Here is a 12031-nt window from a genome sequence, read left to right on the forward strand (position 1 = left end):
CATCACTGCTGCCAGTCCTTGCAGTGCCTGCAAATGCTTCTGCAGTTTGTGTAACAGAGGGAAAAATTAGCAATGATTCCATTTGTTTTCTTAGACGTGAGTGCCCTCTCTGGGCTTCAGAAGCAATTTCCAAGTAGCCAGTGCTACGCCCACACACTCCCTGGGCTCCGCTCCATTGCCAGCATCTCTGCAGCGTGCTGCACCACAGCTCATGTCCCAAACCAAGCCACCCTCCTCTCTTCCAGGCTGGCTCCAGCCCAGGCTGGCTCACAGGCCGGTGTGGGTGGCGCAGGGGGAAGCAGGGAGGGAGCCAAGGGCGTGCAGGCAGGCAGCTTTCTGCAGCTGTGCCTGGGCCCAGCAGGCAGCACAATGGTAAGCAGGGTAAGGAGTGCCAGCCCCCAACAACTCCTGTTTCTCCCACAGCATTCTCCTGCAGAAATGTGCTGCTCATGGCTTGCACTGCTTCACTGCTCACTTGGTAAAAAAACAACTGGATGACCAGACCCAGCAAGTGGTGGTGAATGGAGTTACATCCAGCTGGTCACACTGGTGTTCCCAGGGCTCAGCACTGGGGCCACACCTTGAATCCTGTGTCCAGTTCTGGGTCCCTCACTACAAGGACAGTGAGATGCTGGAGAGCACTTATGAGCATCAGAGAGGAGCAGTGGAGCTGATCTAGGAAGTGCATGTCCTGTGAAGACCAGCTGAGGGAGCTGGGGTTGTTTAGCCTGGGGGAAAGGAGGCTCAGGGGAGACCTCATTGCTCTCTAAAACTCCCTGGAGGGAGATTGCAGCCATGTGCAGGTCATGTCTTCCAAGCAGCAAGTGGCAGGAAGTGGCCTCAAGTTGTGTCAGGGGAGATTTAGACTGGATATTTAAAAAATTCTTTATAGAAGGGGTGCTCAGGCTGCCCAGGAAACAGTGGAGTCACCATGCCTGAAAACATTGATAGGCATGTGGATGTGCCACTTGGGAATGTGGTTTAGTGGGAGACCTGGCAGTGCTTGGTTAACATATGAACCAAATGAACTTAGAGATCTTTTCCAACATACGCGTTTGTATGATTCTTTTGTTATCTCAGGTATCTGACATGATCTTTCTCCATACATTCAAGCCTGATGTTTTTAATTTCCTGATCATCTGGGTTATGACAGACCTGCAAGCAAGCTATGCAGCTCGCTGGCTTCTAAGTGTTTATGTAATTTTCTGTGAGATACCCACAATGTTCAGCTCATGTTTAATTGGTGCTGGTCCTGGGTGGAATACAATATCCTTTTATACAAGAAATTTAATAATTTTAAGTAGCCCATTTGAGTCTTCCTGTATTTTCTCTGATAAAGGAAGTTGTTTGATGCAGTATATTTTTATGGCAGTCAAACCTCATGTTTAATTTGGCCCTTTTATGCTTCAGGACTATTTTGCTCATGTGGTATTGGATTGTGTGGTGTTTGATGCTCCTTTGCTTCCTTGTATTCAGTACACAAAAAGCTGAAATGCTGCTCACTGGATACACCTGAAAATCTAAGGTGACAGCAGCAGTGGCAGGTTGCAGACTGTTCCCTTCCTAAAGCCATTTCTATCTGTGCAAAACTGTGCAGCCCTTTTTGGCAGTGGTACTACTGACATTGTCAGTGATTTTGGTAGTATTTTGCATTGTCATTTCAGGGATGTTAACATCACCAACAAGTTAAAGGTGAAGCAGAATTGGAGCTGGGAAGAAGCAGTGGTCAAAAGGATCAGTCCAGTGGCTGTGGTGGCATTGTTTCATGTTCTGTGGGTCTTTTTGGGCACTACTGCAATTTCTAAAACTGGAGCCAGAATTAAATGTTCATCAATAGTGCTGTCACATGTGATAAATGAAAAAGTAAAATGGAACATGGTCATAAACAGGGCTTGTGAGTCTCATCAGCAGAACATTAAAACCCAACTCTTAAGTAGATTACAGCTGCTTTATCTTCTGGATTAAAGCCCATGCATTCACACAGGCACAAGTAGGCTACAGCAAGTGCCAGAGCTTTGGTAGCCCCTTTGTCACAGCAATGCCACTGATGACATGGTCACCCTGTTAGTTGCAGAAGAGCTTCCTTGGGCTCTCTTCTATCTGTCCAATCACAGCAGACACTTCTGTACACATCCTTCTAAATTAGTTGGCAAAATGTTATTTTAAATTGTTTCTTCCAATCTGTCATTTCCCTATGCATCTAACAAAATATGGCCCTAACAGAAGGAAGGATTTTATTATTGTTAAAATCACCAAAGCTCTGTCTAGCATGAAAAAATTATCCTTTCATGGAGGTTATATATTGCACCCACTGCTTTTTTGTTACTTCCCATAGCAGGTAGGAAATATCACAAAATGGATATACTTTTATTCTCTTTTTCCTTGTCATACATAAATATATACACACATTTACAGGAAGTCTGTTAGGATATTTGCCATGGTTCTCTGGCTGCCACTATCTTAAAGCATTGATAAACTATGGAAATAGTACATGATTTTTCAGGGTCTTAAATTGGTTTTTAAATTGGGTTTATCTGAATCCTTCTTCTGTTGAAAACCCTCTTGTGGGGATGGTTCAGTTGTGTCCAGAGATATCACAAAAAGATTTCAGTGAACTGGGAGAAGTCAGAACCATGACAGTAGCAGGGGTGATGAACTTATTTTTGTGAGAGAATGAGAGTCTGCTGTAATCCTGGTTACAGACTCCAGCTGCTTTTTGTGCTCTATCTTCTGAGCTGACATTTCACAGGAGACAGATGTATTATATATACACACACATCCACGTGAGAGGGAAACAAAATCAAGTCAGGGAGATACAAACCCCTTAGAAGAGATTAGAGATTTGAAGGACACAAAGCAGGTACTGATACCATCTCTGGGGAAAGTGATTAGGTTTGAGAGGGATGAGGGAGATAGTGCCCCTGTCTCAGAGACCTTTCTGTGGCACAGCAGCCTTATTTTAATGTCTCACCATGCCACATTAGCATGTTTCAAAACCCATCTCAAACAGCTAAGCAGGTGAGAAGGGACTTTGTGTTCCTGTGCACTGGGAGGCAGGCATAGCCAGCATCTGCCTGTGGTTTGGTCCTCAGTTGTCCTAGCTCCTCAGTGGAACTCCCAAAACGTCCTTGGCTGTGTATTGTGGCATCACAGGTCATCTGCATCAGGAGACAGCTTGAAATGCAGGCAGGTGGTTGTCTACAATTTCCAGCTCAGTGTTTCATTAGTCTCCCTGGTATCTGCAATGGAGAAAGTCTCAAAACATCAGAAAGAAGAAAGATGTGAGAGATGGGAGGGAGGCTTTGCTTTCTCCAGCATGTTCCTGAAACTACTGAGGAACAAAAACACTTCTGCTGTACATGGAGGACTGTCAAGTAGCATTTCTGGACACCAAACTTTTACATAACAGGCAGCTGCAGATTTTACGTGAGTGCAATGACATGCTTGTTTCTGTAAGATTTCTATCTGATGTCAAATTCATAACTTTAATGAAAATGTCAGCTCTACTCTTTCATCAGTGTTCACAACAGAAAGGCAAATGTCAGGAAATGGGAGGAAAACAGGAAACAGAACAGGGAATATCACTGTGCTACTGTACAGATCCATGGTGTCTGTACAATTTGTGTATGGTACACAGGTCTGATCCTCACAGCCCCAAAAAAGGGTAGCAGAACTGGGGGAGGTCTGGTGAGGTCAGAGGGACAGTGATGGTGCAGAGCTGGCCTCTTCAACCCTTAGGTGAGGAAATGGGATGGAAAGGAAGTGTGATACAGGTCATGACAGCATGACAGAAATGGGGATGGTTGTTACCACCTCCTCCACTATGAGGATTTTGAAATATCGAGTTGAGGTAGTGGGTGGACGAGAAAAGAAAATGGTTCTACCCTGTGCACATAGCTGTGGACCTCCTTGCAACTAAATTCTGTTTATCTGAATTTGGTTCAGCAGGATGTTGGAGAGGTTAATCATAAAATAATCTTTTAACTCCATCCATTAACTCCACTAACTCAGTAAGGAGGAGCCATTGACCAAACATCCAGTGCAGACAGTGCTGGAAGCTGGACGTGTGCTTGCTCTGTCCCTGTATACTTCCCCATGCATCTCTTTCTGCCTCCTGATTGTGCAGGTGGACCTCTGATCCCACCCAGCACTGCTCATTCTTGTATACTGTCATGGTTCCCAACACTTCCAGGGCAAAGTGTAGGACTTCCCTTTCCACATTGTAATCATTGGAACTGTCTCTGTGACAAATGAAAAAAAAAAAGAGTAAATAAAATGAAGGGGGTAGGCTAAATACTGAGGTTATGTAATTTGCAAAGTGCTCTAATACCACATGAATGATGCCAGAATGAATGATCCCAGTGATGAATGCCAGAGAACTGCCAGGGTAGGTGGCACTGCCGTCAGGTGCCTTGGAAGTGGCCTGTTTGCTGCAAGGAGCTATTAGAGAGGCAGCTGTGAGGAAGTTTAGTACAAACCAGAGCCCAAGGCAGTCTTACATTGAAGTGTTGTATTACAGAGAGGTTGTCACTGTAGTTTTAATTGGCAGAAATCTGCTGTGACTTATTCTCCAGGCAAGCACATTAACTTGCAGTTGAACAGATTTCTTTGTCCATGATTGGGTTTAACATCTGATGAAAACAGTTGATTAAATCATGATTTACCAAATTGCTGTATCTCATATTTTGTAACTGATTGGAACGTGTGCCCATGCAACAGCAAGGACAGGAGGAAGAGGAAACAGGAACAGCTCTGTGACATACAGCTGTGGTTTTGTGGAAGGAGGGGAGGAGTAGTTTCAGAGAGGCACTTCTCAGGTTGTCAAGGTTACAGGTACTTCTGTAGGTGAGTGGCTTGGGCATTCTCTGCTGAGTACTGGCATCAGCTGTTTCCATCTGAGATAAAAAAATTTGCATTTTAATTAGATTGTTGCCTTTTTCAACACTGAAGCATAGCATATAAGCAGTTGGAAACTTTCCACAGGACCAGTGAAATTATTTAAAAAAAATTACAATAGCAGCACTTACCCCAATAATATTTTCAAACTTCCTTAGTTTTTAAGTGTTTCCAAGATGAGGATCTCTTTATAATCACTCAGTGAATTAACCACGAAGATCTGGCTTTTTAGTTTTCTAGATCTCAGTAAAAATGTTCCGTTTGGAAGGTAGGATTCACTGTTTCAGATGCAGGGAAGCCAAGAGCTGCGTGCCAGTCTGGTGCTCATTGTGAGAACTGAGGATTTGCACTGAACTTGCTGCTTTTAGACATGGCTGCAATAGCAGCAACTGTGCCTTAGCCCTGGGAAAGAAATCTGTGCTGATACCAGCACAGCATGGCGGGAGAGGAGTCTGACAGCACCACTTGTACACTTGAGGAAAACAAACAGTGTCGTGGTAGATTTCAAGCTCCGCTCAGAATTGATACAATATGTCATAATAAATTTTCTGCCAGATTTAAGAGTGATACAGCAAGATCTTCATCTGCTATGAAGACGTGAAGCACCACTGACTGCATAAGTGCTGTGTAAGTGTACACAGCTGGGGATGGGCCAGGGGGTTTATAATACATAGCAAACAAGCCAGCACTGCACTGAGCAAGTATCAGGTGCTGAAGTTGGGCAGAGTAGTGGTGTAGCCAAAAAGGAGCTCAGAAAGCAGGCAACCTCCTTTGTAAACCAAGGAGAACAAATTCACTGCTCCTGCAGCAGCAGAATTTAGTGAGAAAGCCCACCACTGCTGTGGGGTTGGAACAGCCCCAATTTACTTGGAAATGCTTTTTGTGTGCTAAGTCAGGTAACTTTACAAACTTAAAGACTCAAAAATTAAAAAAAAAAAAAACAACAAAACAACCTTTTGAAAATCTTGCTAAATGAATATTAACTGCTAAGTTTTAAGTAAAGCAGTACTTTCAGCGAGTGCCTTGCCATTGTGGCAGCTCATCCTCCCTGAATGTGGAGGACCTCCCTCTTCAAAGGGAGACTGAGGAAAAGGCACTCTTACACTTGTAAAACCAACCTTTGTGTGCCTGCTGTGCCTCCAGGCCTTCCCACTGTCTGTTCAAAATCTTCAATTCCTCAATTTCCCTACTGTCCTCAGACAGGCAGAGAATCCTTAGTGGCTTCATCATTGCTGTCCCTTTAACTGGACTTGATGATCCTTGTGGGTCTCTTCCAGTTTAGAATATTCTGTGCTTGTGTGACAGGCAGGGGCAGGGAAGGGCTGCTGGAGGCTCAGGAGTACCAGAGCAGCCCTTCACCAAGGGTCCCACCAGTGCTGTCCATGTGCACCCCATCACTGCAGGCTGCTCTCATCAGTCCAGCCGTGTAAGTCTGTGTTCTGTGTCTGTTCCTCAGAGGAAGGGGAAAGGGAGGAGCATTCCCTGCCTGGTGGGAAGGGAGCCACAGGACACCAAGAGCCGGGGCAAGCTCATACAGCTTCAAAACTGAATGAGGGTAGGGGTGAAGCTCAAAGTTATTTTCCCTAGAAGTCTGAGACTTTGGAGAAATGATAAAAGAAGAGTTGTGGAATTATTTTCCCTTGTTTGGACACAGTATTGCACTGACATTTATGTGCATGATGTTGCAGTAATCCAGTCAGTTGAGCCTGTTCATTCATGACCTTTCCTGTAACATTACCCACAATGTTGTGTGTGATATTGCAGAGAAAAAGGTGAGGGCAAGGGTGCCCCAGCTGACTGTTGTCAGCTTAAGTACGATATAAGATTTTCACTTACAGTAATGATGGGGGCAAATGCAGAGCCAGAAAATGGGCAAATTTCTAAGGAAAACTTCCATGGTACTAAAACAACATTTGTTGCTGACATTTATTTTTTTCAGGTCCTTTTTTCAGGTTAATGATTACTGTTCTTCTGTAGATTTACCAAAGCAATGACTTAGCCCCATATAAAATAGTTTAAGAGTTGAGGTCTTACTTGTTGAATCTTTACTTAAATAACTTTCTGGTGTAAAAAGGACTCATCATACATGACATTAAAGTGTTGCTAATTGTGACTGGAGGCATTTACATTCTGAATCCAAGTGAATTATATTAGGTGTGTTGGGCTGTTTTTACTTCATTCCCCAGTTGGTTTTATAACCAAGTATAACCTATAACATTTGCTTTTCCAGAATAAAATAAATCCTGTACAGGGGATTGACTTCACTGTTTTTCCTGTGGTGCCTTTTAAGTAGTGTTTAAATTTCAGGTGGTCTTGTAGGTTTCATACAAATTCTCCGTGGAAAGTAGATTCTGTTTTTAATGTTTTAACTCTTTATATCATATGGCTTTGTGAATCATGGAGCTGTTACAGTCCAGCATGAGAAACATTTAAGTATCTTTACATAATGTGCAGGTGAACTCATTTTGGGATGAAACTTTATTAATTGCAAGAAGAATACTGTATTTTAGAGAAACAGAATTATACAGATCAGCATTCAAATATGTTCCACCAAGGACATCACGGTTTACTCTGCTTTACCTTGGTTGAAACCCAGGGCACCTCCAAGCGTGCAGGGGGACCCAGGAGCATTGCTTCCACCCCAAAAGTTCTCCTTCCAGTGTGTCCAGCTCAGTAACACTTCGCTTGTACAGATGTAGGGACTGAAAACACAGAAGTATCATAGTACCATTAGGATAGTAAAGCAGCTGATTTTAAATGAGATATGCTGTATTTTGCTGCACTTTCTGCATCCAAATGGGCAGGAAGTCATCCAAAATTGTGGAAGAAGACACATGTTGGAGATAATTGTTAACAGTCAGTTCCAGAACTAGGATAGGCTGCCCAGGGAAGTGGTGGAATCACTGTCCATGGAAGTGTGGGAAAGGTATGTGAATGTGGCACCTGGGGATGTGGTTTGGTGTGGAACACAGTGGTGCTGGGTTAGCAGCTGGACTCAGTGACCTTAGAGGTCTTTTCCAGCCTTAATGGTTCTACAGTGTGTGATTCTGTGGGAACAAAGTGTGGGCTTAAATATTAAGGGCATTAAGAAGAAGTACAGCATAGGGAAACAAATTTCTGCAGGTCTTGCAGTTCTCATCTAGATTTAACTCTTACATGAGGAGAGGCTTTTCTTTATGGCCAATTTGGCATCTAGTTCTCAGGCTGTTGTGTGCGTACAAAGGCATAACCTGCTTCAATGAGATAATTTAAAATTGATTTGTGAAGTATTTGGTTTGTGCTTTAAAATGCACAGCCCAGGAGGTGGGCTACATTTCTGTAGCAGAAGAAGCCATGCTCTTTGTGCAGGTCTTGGAGTAAACCCTCAGCAATGGAAGGCTGAGCCCATCTGGGATGTATTTATTTGTATGACAAACAGGCTGGCAGTCAACAATTTGTGCATCCCTAGCCTTTAAGAATTTCAGCAGTATCAGATCAGTGTATCCTGGCCCCTCTGACAAATCCTGCCCTGATGGCAGTGGTGCCAAAGTGCTGTGAGGTGGCCAGGCTGTGCCTGAGCTGCTGCTGTGTGTGCTCATTAAATGGAAAGGCCGGGTTCCACTGGGGGCATGACAGTGCATAGATGCATGGTTGGAGGGTTTAATGCTGCTCTGCAAGTGCATGTGGATTTTCAAGGCAGAAATAGACTTCTTTTTTGACAGACGTATAGATAATCCAGCTCTCACAGCCTTCTGCTTTTTGAAAGAACCAGATTGGTCTCCTGAATGTTGTCCTGGTGGGTTTTTCTCCTGCCTCATCCTTGGAAATGAAGTTATTTCAGTGTACTATGAAAAGAGGTGTTTGGAGACTTACTGTCTTACATAAAATGGAATATTTCATTTTGTACATGAAAAGTATCCTCATTCAGAAGAGGCTGAAGCTATTCCACTCTGCTGGAAATAAACTATTTTCTCATGAAAGGGAAGATAAACTAATGTGATACTATGATTACTACAGAAAGTAAAATGCTTGCTTCCAGTGGGAAAAAAAGTAATAAAATGTATAAATGGCTCTCTAGTAGCTTACAGTAGCACTGTTGAATTATCAACAGCTGGCATTTCCTCTAGCTTCAGTCTGTGTTCATCTGCACCATCAGGGTGTGCCCAGGTCTCTGTCACAGCTGCATAAAAAGGTTTTATTGCACCTTCCTGCACAGGGAGCAGGGACAGTCCATACCAGAAACATCCAGCCCCTTGGGCAGGCAGCTCCTTGTGCTCTTTGCTGCTCCTATGCCGTGTGCACGATGCCCATGTTTGTGTCATGTGCCCAGCATTACTCGCATTGCTTTAGGCTTTCTGTGCCCAGGACCAGCACTGTGCTGGGCTGGGTTGCAGTGTGTGTTGGTCCCACATAATGAACTCTGTCCTTCTTTCAGGCCCGAACTGCTTTGCAGAAACCCTGGTGATTCCAGCAGGCCGGGAGGTGAAAACTGACGAGTGCACTATATGTCACTGTACTTACGAAGAAGGCACGTGGAGGATTGAACGGCAAGCCATGTGCACTAGACATGAATGCAAGCAAATATAGGAAACCTACAAATCTACAGACTTTTCGTGGTTTTTATAAAGTATCCCACAGCAGTGAGCACCTGAGATGACCCAGGGAAATCCAAATGAGAAGATTCTGGCGAGGAGCAAGGAATAAAATACTGATATTTTGTTTTTCAAAGTAACATAATACTGCAAGGCAAAGAAGTGCATATATTTAAAACATTTGGACATAAGAATACCTGTCTTAAATGTGTTATTTTCACAGTGAGTACACTTAAATACACTATAAAATATTCTATGTATTTCTATAATACCATTATAGAGCTTAAAAATAAATGTTTTATATAGACAATACAGATTGAAGTACTGTAGCATTGCCTCTCCTCTTGTATACATGCGCCATGGCTAAAACTATACACTTCTGTTCCAGTTTCGCTATATGAAGATTTTATTGTGTTTTTTGGTTTTGTTTTGGGTTTGGGGTTTTTTTGCTGTTGCTTATTTTGAGTTTATTGGGGCAGGCAAGAGATAGCACATGAGAAAACCTTGACATTCTCCATTTTGGAAAAAAGAGGAGAAGAATAGACTTTCAGAGAAGATATGTTCATTTATGAACATAAATGGGCTGTAATGTAGATGTGAGTCAGCTCCATATCTTACTTTTACTTGTGCTCCTGTCTTCTGATCCACTGCCAAGATGACTTGGAGCAGTGGGTAATGTGAAACTGGTCTCTCATAGCTGCTACTATAAATTTATTCAGATGAATTCAGTTCTTAATATTCATTTCAGACATAAAATTTATCAGCAGGACAGATACGGCTGTGACAGATTATGGCATCACCAAGCTGGTGGAAGTGACGGTAAGTAATCGCAGAGCATCATGATGTGATGCATAATGGATATGGAGAAGTGCAGCTTGGGAGAGCTACAGCAGCCAAACAAACCTTCACTGATGTGGCTCCACATTGCTGAGTTTGAGCAGGAGAGCTGCACCATTCCCTAGCCCTGCTCTTGCCACCTTGTTGGAACCTGGTTCAATATTCTGTTTGGCAGAGTGTACAGAATCTGTACACACTCTCTATTGAAGTGAAAGGTTTAAAACTCTGTCTTTGAATCCATCAGAGGATTTCTAGCACATAATCTTACCCTGCCTGCATGGGAGGTGAATTGTATCTCCCTGCTTCAGCCACCAACAGCCTTTGCTTAAATTCATTTCAGTTTTAGTTTAGTTTGTCACCAAATCCAACAATATATCTGTTTTGGATACCTACTAAGGCAGTGACTCAATAAGTATGGATTTACTTTTAAGTTTTTACTGGTGGCAAGATTTGATGAATAAATTTCTGAAACCAGAAGATTATTGCTTAAATTCCCACTTGCTCTTTGTTAATTTCTCCTATGGTGTAACCTGCTGGCACCTTTGCATCCATACAAAGTATGACTTTCTGCTGCTTCTGAACATTGAGGAACTTTTGCCACTGACTTCAGTGGATCCCAGTTATCACCTATGTCCTTATTTTGAGCATATTTCTATCACTGTGAGTTATTTGGGAGTAAAGGATGTATGTTTTGTCTAAAACTTGTGATAAAGTATACCAACCAATCCATTCCATAGGAGTCAGTAGTCATATGACAGAGAGCTAGCTCCTGAGCCAGTTAGACCCATGCCTCATGGCTATTGGACTTCTGCTTGCTGAAATCAAATATCAGCCCAGCTCTGAGAGAGTGCCATGAGTGCCAGTGGTCTTCCATGAATGACTTCCCGAGACAAGTGGAAGTACCCATTTGGGAAGCAGCCATGAAACTTGAGTAGAGAAGGTGAACTTTCAGCTCAACGTGGAATTGCCTTTCCAAGTGGGCTGCCTGGTGACTCTAAGAGACATATGTGTTTTCAGTGAACTGTGAGAAACTCACAGTTTATGTCTTTCAATATATGGCCAAAATGAGTAAATTTTTGGAATTCTCACCTCAGTCTAGTAACACGTTGCTTCTTTACTGAAGGTTCTTGTGAAGGGTTAGACCATTTCTGAGGGGAATTTCTGTTCTTTTAGGCAGTTCTCTTTGTTGAAGTAGTGAGTATAAAGTTAAAGGCTTAGTTTCTAGTGTAGCTTTTATAAATGTTTTCTATTGTGCATTTTTTCAAAAATATTTTTCTGTCTTTCAATCCTGGTACCAACATATTAATGTCATTTTTACTGTAGTAATAGGATGGTCCTTTCGATTGCATGTGAAACTTCCCAGGCATGTTCATCTTGACATCCAGCACTGCTAGTTGTTGCTTAAAGAAGTTATATTTTGAGTTATATAATGTTTTTTTGTTTGTGAGAAGCAAACTTCAGGTATTTTTAGTTTTTTTTTTCTTTTTATGGAGTGATGTAGAAGTTATTCTGAGTTTTTGACCTTCTTTATGCCTAGATCACTGGCCACATCCAGCTTTGGCCTGTAGTATTACCACATGAGGGCTCTTTGGTTATTCCTGAGATGGGGAAATGGGCTGAGTGACTCTTTCTAGGCAGATCTTACTAGTCTTGCCCAGTTGCCACACAGTGTGCTGTGGGATAACCCCAACAGAGAGCTAAGCATCACATGGCCACTCACTCCCCAA

General features: G+C 42.8%; 1 protein-coding gene across 2 annotated transcripts in view; it reads left to right on the top strand.

Moving 5' to 3' along the window:
• Window positions 1–9788, top strand: part of VWC2 (von Willebrand factor C domain containing 2) — a 55550-nt gene extending 45762 nt beyond the window's left edge. For both annotated transcript variants that reach the window (XM_064705553.1, XM_064705554.1), the window contains exon 4: window positions 9311–9788. In XM_064705553.1, coding sequence (XP_064561623.1) covers window positions 9311–9462 — 152 coding nt within the window. In that variant the 3' untranslated portion in view covers window positions 9463–9788. The remainder of the gene's footprint in view (window positions 1–9310) is intronic.
• Window positions 9789–12031: the final 2243 nt, after the last annotated feature.

Source organism: Zonotrichia leucophrys, chromosome 2 (genome assembly GCF_028769735.1).
Source record: "Zonotrichia leucophrys gambelii isolate GWCS_2022_RI chromosome 2, RI_Zleu_2.0, whole genome shotgun sequence".
In the NCBI taxonomy this organism is placed as follows: Eukaryota; Metazoa; Chordata; class Aves; order Passeriformes; family Passerellidae; genus Zonotrichia; species Zonotrichia leucophrys.